This window comes from Sus scrofa, chromosome 17, assembly GCF_054392235.1.
Source record: "Sus scrofa isolate SSC_HxYL_T2T_F1_AM1 chromosome 17, Sscrofa_HxYL_maternal_Yorkshire_Landrace_v2.0, whole genome shotgun sequence".
NCBI lineage: Eukaryota > Metazoa > Chordata > Mammalia > Artiodactyla > Suidae > Sus > Sus scrofa.
The window spans coordinates 38,060,827-38,074,276 of NC_139399.1; the positions used below are offsets into that span (position 1 = coordinate 38,060,827).

The window sequence follows — 13,450 nt, forward strand, 5'->3', positions numbered from 1 at the left end:
CAAGGGCCAGTGGAGCAGAGGAATCGCATGCCATCCTATCGGGACCAAGGGCTTTTCCTGCTCTGGGGACCAAACCAGAGCCCAGGGCTGGCTGGTGTGCTCAGCTGACCGGGAGGATCCCCCAGCGTCCTGAGCTGAGAGCCCCCTGTTCTGCAGGAAGAGTCATGTGTAAAGAGCTGGCAACTCTATCCTTCTGCCCAGGTCACCAGGCCAAGCGAGGGCTGGGCTGCCAGGTCTAACACACTGAAGTTAAGAGAATTTAAATCTTAGAGAATGAATGGTTTTAGTACAAGTATATCTTATGCCACATTTAGGATATACTTGTACTAAGAACTTACTTGAAGTTCCTCTGAAATTCAGATTTACGAGGTGTCCTGTATTTAACTGGCAACCTTAGGTGACAGAGTGTCAGAAGCCAGGCCAGACCTCCAAGTGACCTCTGGGCAGAAGACAACGCACTGCAGCAGGTGAGACAGGTTGTGTGCAGCACCAGGAACCACACCCACTTCCATCTGCTGCAAACGGACTGTGCCTGTGGCACCTGAGTTCAGCCCCACCTGTGAATCCAGGCTCCCATTACCGCTGGGAAGGTTCTTGGTTCTCCTGGTAACTTCTCCACCCTCCCGATTTGGTGGCCACTGGCAGGCACATACCCCCTGATACTGACCCAGCCACAAACCTGCTTCCCATCTGTCAGCTGGGGTTTTTATGCTGAGAAAAAGGGAAAGGAAACTGGAAAATTCAAATAGGATGGTCTTAACAAGAGACTTTATGAGAACTCATAACTGGAAAATTATGAGCTTCAGCATGGGTTTGATCCAGGGGTTTAATCACACCTGAGTCTCTGAAATTCTCTGTTTTATCTTCCTCATCAGCCTGGCTGCCCTCCTATACTAAGAAGGCTACCAGTAGCTCTGGGGGCTGGGGCTACATGCCACTTAACATGAAGAAATTAGGGGGAGCAAGATGGTGAAAACAAGACACCCTTTCCTCCCCAAGCCATAGAACATAAGTCTTTCAGTCACCTCTGAATCAACTGAACTGATGTGGGCCAATCGGAACACACTCCATGAGCTAGTGCCAGCCTCTCCCAAACTGGACCGCTGAGCTGCAAGGCCAGCGAGTCCACAGTCCTGCTGCCCTGTCCTGGCCCCGCCCAGCAGGCAGCAACATGTGACACATGCAGTGGGTGGTAAAGTCAGGGAGACAGGGACCCTTCCAGAGAGGTTTAGATCTTATTTCTCTCGGGACCCACTTGAGGCAGATAACACCCAAGGACACTCACAAAATATGTCCCTTCCCGCATACTCTGTCCCCTGAAAGGTGGGGGCTGCTTGACTTCCTAGGTCTGTGGTTTTGGCAGAAGTAAAACTGTGTGACCTTGAAGGCTAAGTCATACCAGATGATGCAGTTTCCACCTGCCACTCCAGGGGACAGTCATTCTGGGGACCAGCTCCAGGGGACAGTTATTCTGAGGACCAGCCATCATGCCGACGCCCCACTGAGGCCCAGCCAGCAGCCAGATCAAGTCCAGACATGCACCAACATCTTAGGTCATTCCAGCCCTGGCCTGTGGATCTTCCAGGAGAGGGGCATCCCAGACTTTGTGGAGTGGCTGTGCCCACATGCGGGCAGCAGCTGGTGCGGGAACTCCACCCCCACCAGCACCAAGATCCTCTAGGACAAGGCCCAGCTGGAAGATTTGCAGAGTCTCTCCCACCCCCGCCATGACCCCCCTAAGAACCACTCTTCCCCAGAGAGGGCAGAGGGCAGCTGAAATCCATCGCCATCACTGCAAATGTGGGGAATGGAGCAGGGGGGCCACCAGCCTGGGAAAAGTCAGACGGGACCAGTTTTTTTCTTGGGTCGTGGCGCCACCGTGTGGACAAAGTCTGCTCGCCACCCAGCCCAGAAGAGGGTGTTTTGCCCCACCATTCAGACCACCACCACCATGGATTTTAGAAAATAAAGTAAAAGGCAAAAGATTTATGCGATCTGAAGAGGAAGATAATATAAGAAAGGGAATATAGGAGTTCCCGTCGTGGCGCAGTGGTTAACGAATCCAACTAGGAACCATGAGGTTGCGGGTTCGGTCCCTGCCCTTGCTCAGTGGGTTAACGATCCGGCGTTGCTGTGAGCTGTGGTGTAGGTTGCAGACGCGGCTCTGGTGCAGGCCGGTGGCTACAGCTCCGATTGGACCCCTAGCCTGGGAATCTCCACATGCCGCAGGAGCATCTCTAGAAAAGGCAAAAAGACCAAAAAAAAGAAAGAAAGAAAAGAAAAAGCACACGCAGAACACAAGGGTCAGAAGCCCATCGGATAATCCTCTGCCGGGGCAACTGGAGCTCATGTTTCTTCTGTACATTGTTTAGATGCATACGAGTCATACACACACACCCAGGCTCCTCCAGAGGTCCCACATGCTGCTCTGCAAGGCTCCACGTTGCCTTTGCTGACAGTCCTGCTAGATGATGTGTCAGCACACTTGGGCCACCCTCAGAGTCCCCATGGCCAAGCTGGCATCTGCAAGCAGGCCAGTGCCTGTGTGGCTGGCACAGACTGCTCCAGGTTCAGGGCCCTGGGCCTGGGAGGCTGGGGGGTGGCGGGGTGGAGGTGGTGACGGTGGGTATGACCATGGCCACAGTGCTGGGCCTGGGCCACAGCTCTGCAGAGCTCCGCACAACTTCTCATCCCCTTGTGCCTTAGTTTCCTGGACTCACACAATGTTGTAATTCCCTACACGATGGTGGGGGATTAAAGAAACAGCGAGAAAAGTGCCCGGCATACAGTTAAGTGCTGTCAACACACCCTCTCACTATCACCACCCGTTCATACCACCAAGACAATCTCCTGCAGGGGGCCACTCGGACCCCAGAATCTGGGCCTAGGGAGCTCACCCTTTTCACCTTTTAGAGAAGGAACCCCCAGTACTTGTGCTTCCTAAAATCCCTGCTCATTTTTCTGCTATAATGTCTCTTCCATGTGTTCTAAGGGTAGAAAATCGCAGGGTTTGCTCATAGCTCTCACCTCTTCCTCCTGCCCTGCAAATAATTGCTGTTTGGAAACTTTTACAAAGGAAGCGGTTTACTTTGTAGCCAAGGGATGTGGAGGTGAAGAGCTTCTGGCCAAAACGACTCAACAAAAAACCACTATCCCCCACCCCCTTGGCAGGCGGTTCGTCGGGCGGGGCTCCCCCACCACCTCGCGCCCAGCACACACCGCCCTGGGCACAGCCATGCGTCCTGCCGGGGTGCTGCTGGCCGTCTGCACCCTGGTCCTGGTTGCCACCGGGGGCCCTTCACAAGGTAAGAGGGGGTCTCCCGCTGCCTGGGCGCCGTGAGCTTGCCCCCAACCCTCCCCCATTCCTGAGGCACATTAGGTTCCATGGGACCCCACAACAGCTGCCTTTGTGGGGAGCAGCCTTGGGGGAGTCTGGGGACCTGGGGACCAGGGAAATATCTTCTGCCCCCTGCTATTCTTGGGGCCTGTGGGGGTCCTGAGAACCATCCAGCAGCAGCAGAGGGAGGGACCCCTGTGGCCCCTCCGCAGCTACAGAACACAGGGTAGCGGTCAGGCCGATTCTATTTGATGGCGCATCCTTCCTGCCTCCGCTGCTGTCCTGTCACTTGGCTCACGGGGATCCTAAGCCTTCATCTTTCCCACCAGGCTGGCGCTGGGGGTTGGGGCTGGGGGAGGAAGGAAGCTGCCACCTGTGGGCCAGGAAATGAGGCACAGAGAGGTTAGGTGACTTGCCCGGTCACACAGCCCATGAGGACCTGCCCTCACATGCACTAGGAAGCTGGTGCCTGGCACTGAAGTGACCAGCGGAAGGGGGAGGGGCCAAGCGGCAGTTGGTATCTATCTTACTCCCTTGTCAAAGGGGGCTGGAGCCTGGCCACAGGCTATAGGTGGGGAGCGCTGAGGCAGGACCAGTGACCTGGGACACCGAGGGTAGGTGACCCAGCCTCGGGCCTTGTCTGTGGCACAAGTGGCTTGGAGGCCCGTCCGGTGGTCAAGCAGAGACAGCAGCTCTGCTGGGCCCAAGTCTGCCCCCACCTCCGCCCTCCTCTTGAGAGCGGGTTCCAGAGCCTTCCTTGGGGGCAGGGAATAGGGGCCGCTGTGTCACCACCTGGCCTATCCACCCCTGGTGCTAAACCGCACTGACCTGCATGTGGGGCCCAAGCAGCCTCCGTCCCTGCCCATCAGAACCTAGGAAATTGCTACATCGATTTCTTCAGCCTTTGCCTTCGGTTGAAAATGGAAAGCCCTTCTTCCTCAACCTGACCAGGAAGCCCCCCAGCCAGGCTCGCACGGCCCATCTTCCCACCACAGGCCACCTGGGCACGACCTGGGTCCAGCACCATCGGTCACCAAAGGCAGGAGCTGGGAGCGTCCAGCGACCACTGACCACAGGGGAGGTCTTGGCATGGGGGCCACTGACCCCCCTCTGCATTTGGAGACTTTTCCCAGCATGGACCCATTTGACCCCAAAGCTCCCACTGCAGCCATTCTGCCTATTTGATCTTTGATGATCATGACACTAATGCACGTTCTTTGTGGAGCCAGTGCCATCATCACCCTGTTACACAGATGAGGAGGCTCAGAGAGGCCAAGCAGTTTCACCGAGATGGCACAGCCACTGAGAGACAGAGCTGGGATGCAGACTCGGGGCATGTCCCAGTGGGTTAAGGCCAGGATGAACCAGCATTCTGTTCGTGCCAGGGGACACATGTGCCCTCGAAATGATGGGCTACTCACTACTACTACTACTACTCACTACACCAGGCCCTGGGCACTGCCTCCTGGTCTGAGCGCCAGGACCCTGCCCACAACAAGGGCTCTTTGATGCTGGCGCAGAAGCAGCTGCCACTCCCTGCCAAGTAAACCACCGGGGACATGGGGCCTCCAGCAAGGACGTCACCATTCTGTTCCTGGGAACCCTGTTTCCCCCTCAGATCCCCCCACCTCCCAGCCACACATAACTCTCCTGAAAGAGGAAGAGAGTGGGGGCCCCCAGCTGGCCCTGAGCTCCCACAGCCATCAGGGAGGGGCCATGCAGGCAGGGCCAGGACTCTCCACAGGGCCTAGTGCCTCCAGCTCAGCACAGGGACACCGGCCAGGACCCTAGTGCCCTTCTGCCAGCGTGCATCCCAACTCTCCCAGCTTTTTAGAAAAGCACACTGAGAGGCATCCACCAAAACCTGCTCCTGGAGCTTTCCCGGCAACTCGTTAGGAAGCTGTCCACTTCTAGGAACTGTACCATGTCTGGTGGCAACTCAAGGGCAGACCACACCCTCCTAAACCTGCAGAGAAACCCTTAACTTTTTTTTTTTTTTTTTTTTTTTTTTTTTGGTCTTTTAAGGGCCACACCCGCAGCATATGAAGTTCCCAGGCTAGGGGTTGAATTGGAGCTGTAGCTGCCAGCCTATGCCACAGCTACAGCAACGCCAGATCCTTAACCCACTAAGTGGGGCCAGGTATCGAACCCACGGCCTAGTGGATACTAGTTGAGTTCATTACCGCTGAGCTACAACAGGAACTGAAACAGTTAACTTGCTACAGCCCATACTTCTGCTAACAGTGTCCCCAAGCTCCTGTGTCACCAGCTCAACCGTGGATCTAATGTGAACCCACAGACATTCCTGTGAAGTGTCCACATGCTGGCAGAGGGAAGCTAGCACCCCTGGGCCAGGGCACACAGAGCCCGGCCTCCCAAGTCAATGGGCGAGTCGGTGGTGAAGAAGCGGCTGTGGGAACGAACAGGTGTGCGGACAGGCAGGACAGGGGCTGGACATGGGATCACTGATAATGGATAGGGAGTCACTTTTCAGCAAGAAACATCAGAACGTGTCCTGGAAGCTCTGTTTCCCACTCTGATCAGCAGGAGAGGAGACAGGTGTTGAAGGGGCTAGGGGTGACTTCACAGAAGGGGCGCCCAGAGGCCTTCAGGATGCCCAGGCCTGCTGGTTCTGAAGCCAAGTCCCAACTACTCCCAGGTGGGCGGATGGTCAGGATCTGGCAGGGTTCTGGGTCCCAGGGCTCTGTCTTCACCACAGGGAGTCTACACTGGACCTGGGGGCTGGGCCTCTGCCCTCCTCCCTTCAAGCCTTGCACAGTACTGATATTGTTAGTTGAGGGGGTTGCACCACAGACACCCTAATCTTCCCAAGTCCTGGGTTCCCCATCTCTTGCCATCTGAGTCAGTTTTCAAGACCAGCTGGGGAGTTTCCATTGTGGCTCAGGGACAACGAATCCGACTAAGTATCCATGAGGATGTGGGTTCACTCCCTGGCCTCGCTCAGTGGGTTAAAGATCCTCTGTGACTGTGGCTGTGGTGTAGGCCGGCAGCTGCAGCTCTCATTTGACCCCTAGCCTGGAAACTTCCATATACCAGTGTGAGTCATGGCCCCTCCTCCGCCCCCACCCCAGCAGTCAGATCTGCCCTTGTTCTGCTCTCTCCACCCACGTCCATCTCCACACTAACTCATCCCCTCGCCCCCCTCCTGGAGCCCCCTCTGCCAAGTCAAGTGTCACTGTCACTGTCCTTCCCTCCTAGATCCTCCCCCATCTCTGAGCCCCCAGAGTTGCCCACAACCCCCGATAAACACTTGGGAGAAAAAGAGCATGGTTTTAGAGTCGGCTGGAGCTAGATTTAAACCTGCAGGCCTTTTCCAGGCCTTTTCTTCCCAGTAGAAGAAGGACCACAGCCCCCACCCACCAACAGAGGCACAAGGTCACTCGGTGTGGGGGAGGGGAGGGGCTCCTGCTGGGCCCTGAGCCCTTCTTTGGGCTTATTCTGCACCAACCTCTCCTGCTGACATCTCTTGAAGGGTCACTCTGAAAATAAGTTTGTCTTTTCAACTTTTTAAAATGGAAAATAGGGTTTTATTGTTTATTTGGACAACTATGTTGATGAAGCCTCACTGAATTGAAGCCTACGTTTTAGGAAAATGATGTGAAATAAAAACAAACCAACTCATATTTCTTATAAACTCTGTAACTTGATAGAAATGGCTTAGGAACTGAGCCTGTGTGGAGGGCACAGTCAGTAGAGGTTCAGCCTCACCTAGTTTCACTTCATTATTATAATCCTGCTAAATTCGAGCAAAATGAAATTGAACACATTTTCTTTAAAAAGCAGGTGGGAGTTCCCACTGTGGCTCAGTGGTAACAAACCTGAATAGTATCCATGAAGATGCAGGTTCAATTCCCTCGCCCCACTTGGCAGGTTAAGGGTCTGGCATTACCGTGAGCTGTGGTGTAGGTCGCAGATGCAGCTCACATCTGGCGTTGCTGTGGCTGTGGTGGAGGTGGGCAGCTGCAGTTCTGATTCGACCCCTAGCCTGGGAACTTCCACATGCTGCAGGTGCAGCCATAAAGATAAAAAGAAAATTTTTTTAATAAAAACTGGGTAACAGTGGGCATTCCCATCACAGCTCAGCGGTAACAAACCCAGTGAGTATCCATGAGGATGCAGGTTTGATTCCTGGCCTTGAGCAGTGGGTTAAGTATCCAGTGCTGCCATGAGCTGTGGTGTAAGTTGCAGATGAGGCTTGGATACCGAGTTACTGTGGCTGTGGTGTAGGCCAGCAGCTGCAACTCCAATTCGACCTGAGAATTTCCATATGCCATGGGCACGGCCCTAAAAAAAAGACAAAAAAAAGAAAAAGAAAAAACAGGTAACAGTGGTTCCCTTGAGACACTGAGAGTGAGTGCTATTTTTTTTTAGATCTTCTGTATCTTTCAAGTTTCCTACCAAATGGGTAAGCTTATAATCAGAAAAAGCAATATACGTTAATTTGTAAAAAGAAAAAAATAGCCATGGTTATAGATCCACAAACGCACAGGAGGCCCACCAGGCGGTCCTTCCCCGCTGTTGTTCAGACGACGCTGACAGCAGAAATCGGACGGTTTTCCAGACTGAAGATGACACAGGACTCCCCGTCCTCAGCAGCAGGCCAGGAGCCCACCCAGCTGACCAACCCAGTGCCATGTCCACAGCCCGCATCACAGCCCAGCCCAGCATCCATGGACCACCACGCAAGGGCCGAGTTATCTCAAGGCAGTTTCAGAGACTCCAAAAACCCACCAGCGTCCTCCCAGGTGGCACAAGCCATCCCTGTCGAAGGAGCCTCGCAAAGCCACCCTGTCCTGACCCAGCCAGCAGCAGCCCCACTCACGAAGAGGCTGGCAGGTCACACTATGCAGAACCTACCTGGACCCACACTAAGTCTAGGCCTTCTCTGCCCACTGCCAGCACCCTCCATGGTTGCAGCCACAGGCCGGAGACCCCACCCCTCAGCCAGACTGCATGTGGCTGGCCTCAGCCAGCCTGCTTCTCGCACCTGGTGGGCGTCTCACATGCCCAGCACCACATCAGACATCCAGTCCCAAGGAGGCTTCGCACAGCAGTGGAACTGGTCTCCAGGACCCTCGCTTTATGTGACGGGATCACTGACAGGCCAGCAGGATCTCCCCATTGAGCGCTGAGCTGGGCATCCACCTCGTCTCATGCTCTGCTGTGAGCTGCATACAGGCCGGCCCTCCAAGGTGCTCCAGCAGCTTGACCGATCCTGGCCAAGGCTCCCAGCACACAGCCCTGGGTCCCGGCCCAGCCAGCCCACCGGCCCTAATCCCTACCCCAGCTCAAGGAAATCAGGCCCCGTGACCAGGAGTCCTTGTACCCAGTGGGACACCCAGTCCAGCCCCCAAGGAATGAAGCCTCCACATTCAGCTGCCCTCCTGCCGCTGTTTTCCTCGCACAAGTCAAGATTTCTTTCCTCAGGTGGTGGGGCCCACACCCAGCACTGGGTCTGCAGTCCCAGCAAGGTTCCTGTGAGGAGAAGACCCAGCAGCACAGACCCTTCCCTCTGCTGGAAGCTCATCCACTTCTTGGGGCTCCACCTGGCCACCGTGTGCTGACCCTACCCCCAGTGACGGCACCACAGGTGCCCCTCTCTGCCCTGGCCAGGACGTAGCCCTGACACATGAGGCACAGACACACATCCGCTTCAGTGAAAGCAGAGCAGTCATCACACCCCCAGGGACATCAGCCCTGTGTCACCTCTGACACATCAGTGTTTCAGGAAAACCTGGGGAATCCTTAGAAGAGAGAAGAAGCCTGCAACTCAAAATAACCTCTTCCCATCCTCTCTCCCCAAGAATTTATTTAAACTTCAAAAATAAGTAGTTGTGACCACTGCAGCAAAATTAAGAAACAAATGAAGTCAAGACACCCCTCAGCCACCAACCAGAAAAGCCATCACCTCCTGCTGCCCAAACACCCAAGGAGGTGGCATATGGGTGCTGCAGCGACCTGGCAGCAGGCAGACTCGGGCGAGTCCCAGGAGTGGAGGACAGCCTTCAGGGACTTCCCCACAGCCACTTGCTGGGACAAACTGAGGGGTAGGAGCCAGAGGGTGGCCTCAGGGCCGGGGCAACTTCTTGGAACACAGGGCCCATCCTGAGAGAGGCTCTGGGCCTAGGGGTGTGCCCAGGCTTCTGGACCTGCTGGGGATGACCTGGGTACTGAAAGTGGCCATGCGGGCAGGGATGGACCACATCCTACCCACCTCGGTGCCACCCACGGCACTGGCCCTCAACTTGTGTACAGGTGGCCCTGGGGACGCACGCAGGCGCACTGGGGGGCGAGGTGTGGACAGGTTGGGAGGATGGATGGCCAGGCGAGGGGTAAAGGGGCCGGGGGGCCGCACTGGGAGGAGCACAGAGGCAGGGGTATGACACCCACAGCAATGTTCTTGTCTGGCTCTGTTTCTCGCCCAGATTTTTGTTCCCAGATCCTGGACTCAGGTGTGAGGCCAGGATGCCCCAAGACCATCGAGACCAATGACCCTGATGTGCTCAGGGCAGCCAGACACAGCGCTGAGAGCTTCAACAACTGCAGCAATGACGCCTTCCTATTCAAGGAGTCGCACGTCAGCAAGGCCCTCGTCCAGGTGGGTCTGGGCTCAGACAGCCCGAGGCGGCCAGGTCTCAACAGGCCTGTCTACCTGAAGGCTGACCACAGCCACAAACGGCCCTCAGGCAGTGGGATCCTGGGCCACCAGTCGGGCACAAAGGCTGTTACTGGACCATGCACCTCCTGAGCAGAGGCCGCAGTGCATGGGGAGGAGGGCAGGGCAGAGCAGCCACCACAGGGGCATCGATGGGCCCCCAGGAACAAGCTGCCTCTGCCAGGCTGCCACATTGCAGCCCCAAAGCACTCTGGGCCACGCTCCTCCAGACACTGCCCTTCCCTGCACAAGCGTCAGGCCCTGGGAGGTCCCCACATTTCTCAGTAACCCCCTCCCAGTGGACCCCATGGGCAGCCAGGCCTGGCTCATCCTTGGTGCCAAGAACACAGTGATGGGACAGTCACTTGCTAAAAGCAGGGCCTCCTGCAGCCTGCTGACTGACTGCGGAGCTGCCCTTGGGGAGCAAGACCCACGGCCTGAGGACCTGTGGTGCCCGATGCTACCCCACAGCTAACTCACCATAATGGTCACCTCCAGGCACAGGATGGAGGCAAATGCAAACTCTGAGACGGGAGTCACGATGGCGGAGGGTGGTCTGCACGGGCGGACCCAGGCATCGTCAGGGCTCTGGGGTCCAGACCATGGGGAGGGAGTCTTCACTCCCCACCTCCTGCAGGACGTGTGCCCAAGCCTGGGGGGGGGGACAGCCCACCCCGACTATCGCCACGTCCTGAACCTAGTGACCGAGCCCCGCCCTCTGCCCTCAGATAGTGAAGGGCCTGAAGTTTATGCTGGACATGGACATCAGCAGAACCACCTGCAAGAAGCTGGGCCACCACGCGAGCCTGGACAACTGCAGCTTCCAGACCAACCACAGCCTGCAGTGGGTAAGCGAGCTCTCACCTCCTGGCTGCGAGCCCCCACCCCAATTCCCCACCCCGTCCAACAACCTCCACTGCCTCGAGAAGTACCCTCAGCACTTCCCTGACCACCAGGTCCCAGACACCCCCACCCCCACCGCCCTGGGAAAGCAAGAACAGCCCCCAGGACTCCCAGCCAACCACCCCTCCTGGCTCCCAGAGACACATTTCCAGGGATAAACACTGCGGATTTGGGGGGTGGAAATTACACGGGGAGAGCAAATGCGGCAAAATTTGATAATTTGTAAATACAGGTGTTGAGTTATTCTTCCAACTTTTCCGTACGTTTGAGACTTTTTAAAAAATAAGTCAGGGCAAGGAGAAAACTCCTCAGTAAAGGAAACACACACACACCTGTAGACACCCACACAGACACGTACACTCCTGAGTACACACAAACATGCACACCAGTGGGCACGCACACACACACGCATGTGCAGACATGCACATGTGAGCACACACAAAGCCCCTTGGGAACCCACCTCCAAGGCGTGGCGGGCATGCATGGCGCGGTGGGGACGCCCTGGCGGGGAGGCAGCCTCCCTGAAGGGGGACCCTCATCACCCCTCGTTACAGACCTTCAGCTGCTACTCCGAAGTCTGGGTCGTCCCCTGGCTCCAGAGCGTTGAGGTCTCTGTTCTCCGATGTCACTGACGCCTGCCTCCCAGCTGCATCCCTGCTGCCCCATTGGGCTCTCAAGAGCAGAGGGCAGTGCAAGGGCCACAAAGTGCCACACGGCTGGGCGGGAAGGAGGCCCTGCTGCATGAACTCAGTCTTCTGATGCCATGACCCCTGGGGGTCCCCACCCACTGCCCTGCCACCCCAGCCAGTGAGCAAAGCCTGGACTCATCCTCTGTCTGAATTGGCCCAGCACTGAGCAGACACTGTGGCCTCTCAGTGAACCATCAGGAATAAACAAAGAACTGAATGCCTCAAAGCTGACTGTCCTTGACCTGCTGAGGGGAGACTCTGAAGGCAGGTGAGCGCTGGGGGCAGGGGGGCCTGTCCAGGCATGCAGGAGAGTGAAGGCCTGTGACTGTCGCGAGTGGGGCCATCCCCCTGGTTCTCTGCTGCTGGGGCTTGGTGCCGTGCCAGGCAGGTGGGGAGGGTGGCTCCCAGAAAAGGGAGGCAGGTGGGGAGAGACATGGGCAAGGCTGGGCCCCACAGGAAGCCGTGATCCAGATGCCTGCACCCATGAGCCTGGGGCATCCTCTTCCAACTACAGATGAGCACAAAACACGCTGTCACCTTTAAAATGGACACAATAGGAGTTCCTGTCGTGGCACAGTGGTTAACGAATCTGACTAGGAACCATGAGGTTGCAGGTTTGATTCCTGGCCTTGCTCAGTGGGTTAAGGATCTGGCGTTGCTGTGAGCTGTGGTGTAAGTTGCAGATGCAGCTCGGATCCCGCATTGCTGTGGCTGAGGTGTAAGCCGGTGGCTACAACTCTGGTTCAACCCCTAGCCTGGGAACCTCCATATGCCACAGGAGTGGCCCCAGAAATGGCAAAAAGACAAAAAGAAAAAAAAAGTGGACACAATATTTCACAGGAAAAAGAAAATTTGCATTTAATAACGTATGACAATTTAGTGCGCTGTTGTCAACACGGTCAGCGTGAACCACCCAGTTAAGACAGTAACGACAATTCCACAGTCGCCTCCAGCTCTGCTGCCTTCACTCGCCTGCTGGTCACTTAATTCAGGGGCAGTGTGGCCACAAGGCCCTGTGACATTTAATCCATTCGAGATCCTAGAGCCACTGAGAGTAGCCCTTACACACACACATAAGCAAGTCCAGCCTGTGCCTGACCCTAGACAGGAGCAGGACGGCAGACGGCAGACGGCAGGTCCAGCATCAGGGTCAGATGCCTCCAACGCAGCTCTCAGGGCCATGGGGCTTAGATGGGGTGACGCAGCCCATGAAGGTGGCCCAGGCTCTGCCCTCCGGTCTGTCCTCACTCATGTTCAAAACGCACCAGGGCCCAAGGCCAGGTATCCCCTGAAAACTGCGGTGCCAGAGAACGCTGTCCCCTCCACCCCATCCCTGCATCCCTGCCCAAGCTCCCCCTCTGCCCCATAATGGCATCACCTACCCTGATGGCCTGAAGTCCCTACTGCCACCCAGTTTTACCTGTTTGTTTAAACTTATCAGCGTCACTGTGACTCAGAGGAAAAGATTCTGACACAGAAAAGCTGCACTTCATTTAATTCACTGTCACTAGGAAAAGGTGAAGCTAAGGACCTGGGATTCTAAGAACTACAAGAATTATGACCACAAAGAAGGAATGCTTGAGGTCTCCACCTGACCAAAAGCAGTCAATCCCAACAGACAGCCTGCCCTGAGTGTTCCAGAGCTGCCCACAGGCTCACCCTGCTCTCCGGCCATGCAGACTCCGGGCCCTGCTCCATACTTCACCCAGCTACCCTGGGCTGCAGATGGGCCAGGCTCTGAGGAATGCCCGCCACCCAGGGTCCCACCGGCAGGGCTTAGCCCCGCTGCTGCCCAGCCTCAGGGCACTGGGCACCACTGGTCTGACCCCCAGGCTGGGCGGCTGC

At 56.3% G+C, this 13,450-nt stretch overlaps 1 protein-coding gene across 1 annotated transcript; it reads left to right on the forward strand.

The window, feature by feature from the left end:
- The first annotated feature begins 3,211 nt into the window (after positions 1 to 3,211).
- On the forward strand, positions 3,212 to 11,692 carry CST7 (cystatin F). Its single transcript, NM_001243310.2, has 4 exons — positions 3,212 to 3,305; positions 9,784 to 9,956; positions 10,742 to 10,861; positions 11,471 to 11,692. The coding sequence occupies exons 1-4, from the start codon at positions 3,236 to 3,238 to the stop codon at positions 11,546 to 11,548; spliced, it is 441 nt and encodes a 146-aa protein (NP_001230239.1). The 5' UTR covers positions 3,212 to 3,235; the 3' UTR covers positions 11,549 to 11,692.
- Positions 11,693 to 13,450: the final 1,758 nt, after the last annotated feature.

Excerpts from the sequence above, each read along its gene's own strand:
- CST7 (NM_001243310.2), top strand. The coding sequence starts at position 3,236 with ATGCGTCCTGCCGGGGTGCTGCTGGCCGTCTGCACCCTGGTCCTGGTT. Across the intron at positions 3,306-9,783 it reads CACCGGGGGCCCTTCACAAG|ATTTTTGTTCCCAGATCCTG; the intron begins GTAAGAGGGGGT and ends TTTCTCGCCCAG. Across the intron at positions 9,957-10,741 it reads TCAGCAAGGCCCTCGTCCAG|ATAGTGAAGGGCCTGAAGTT; the intron begins GTGGGTCTGGGC and ends CTCTGCCCTCAG.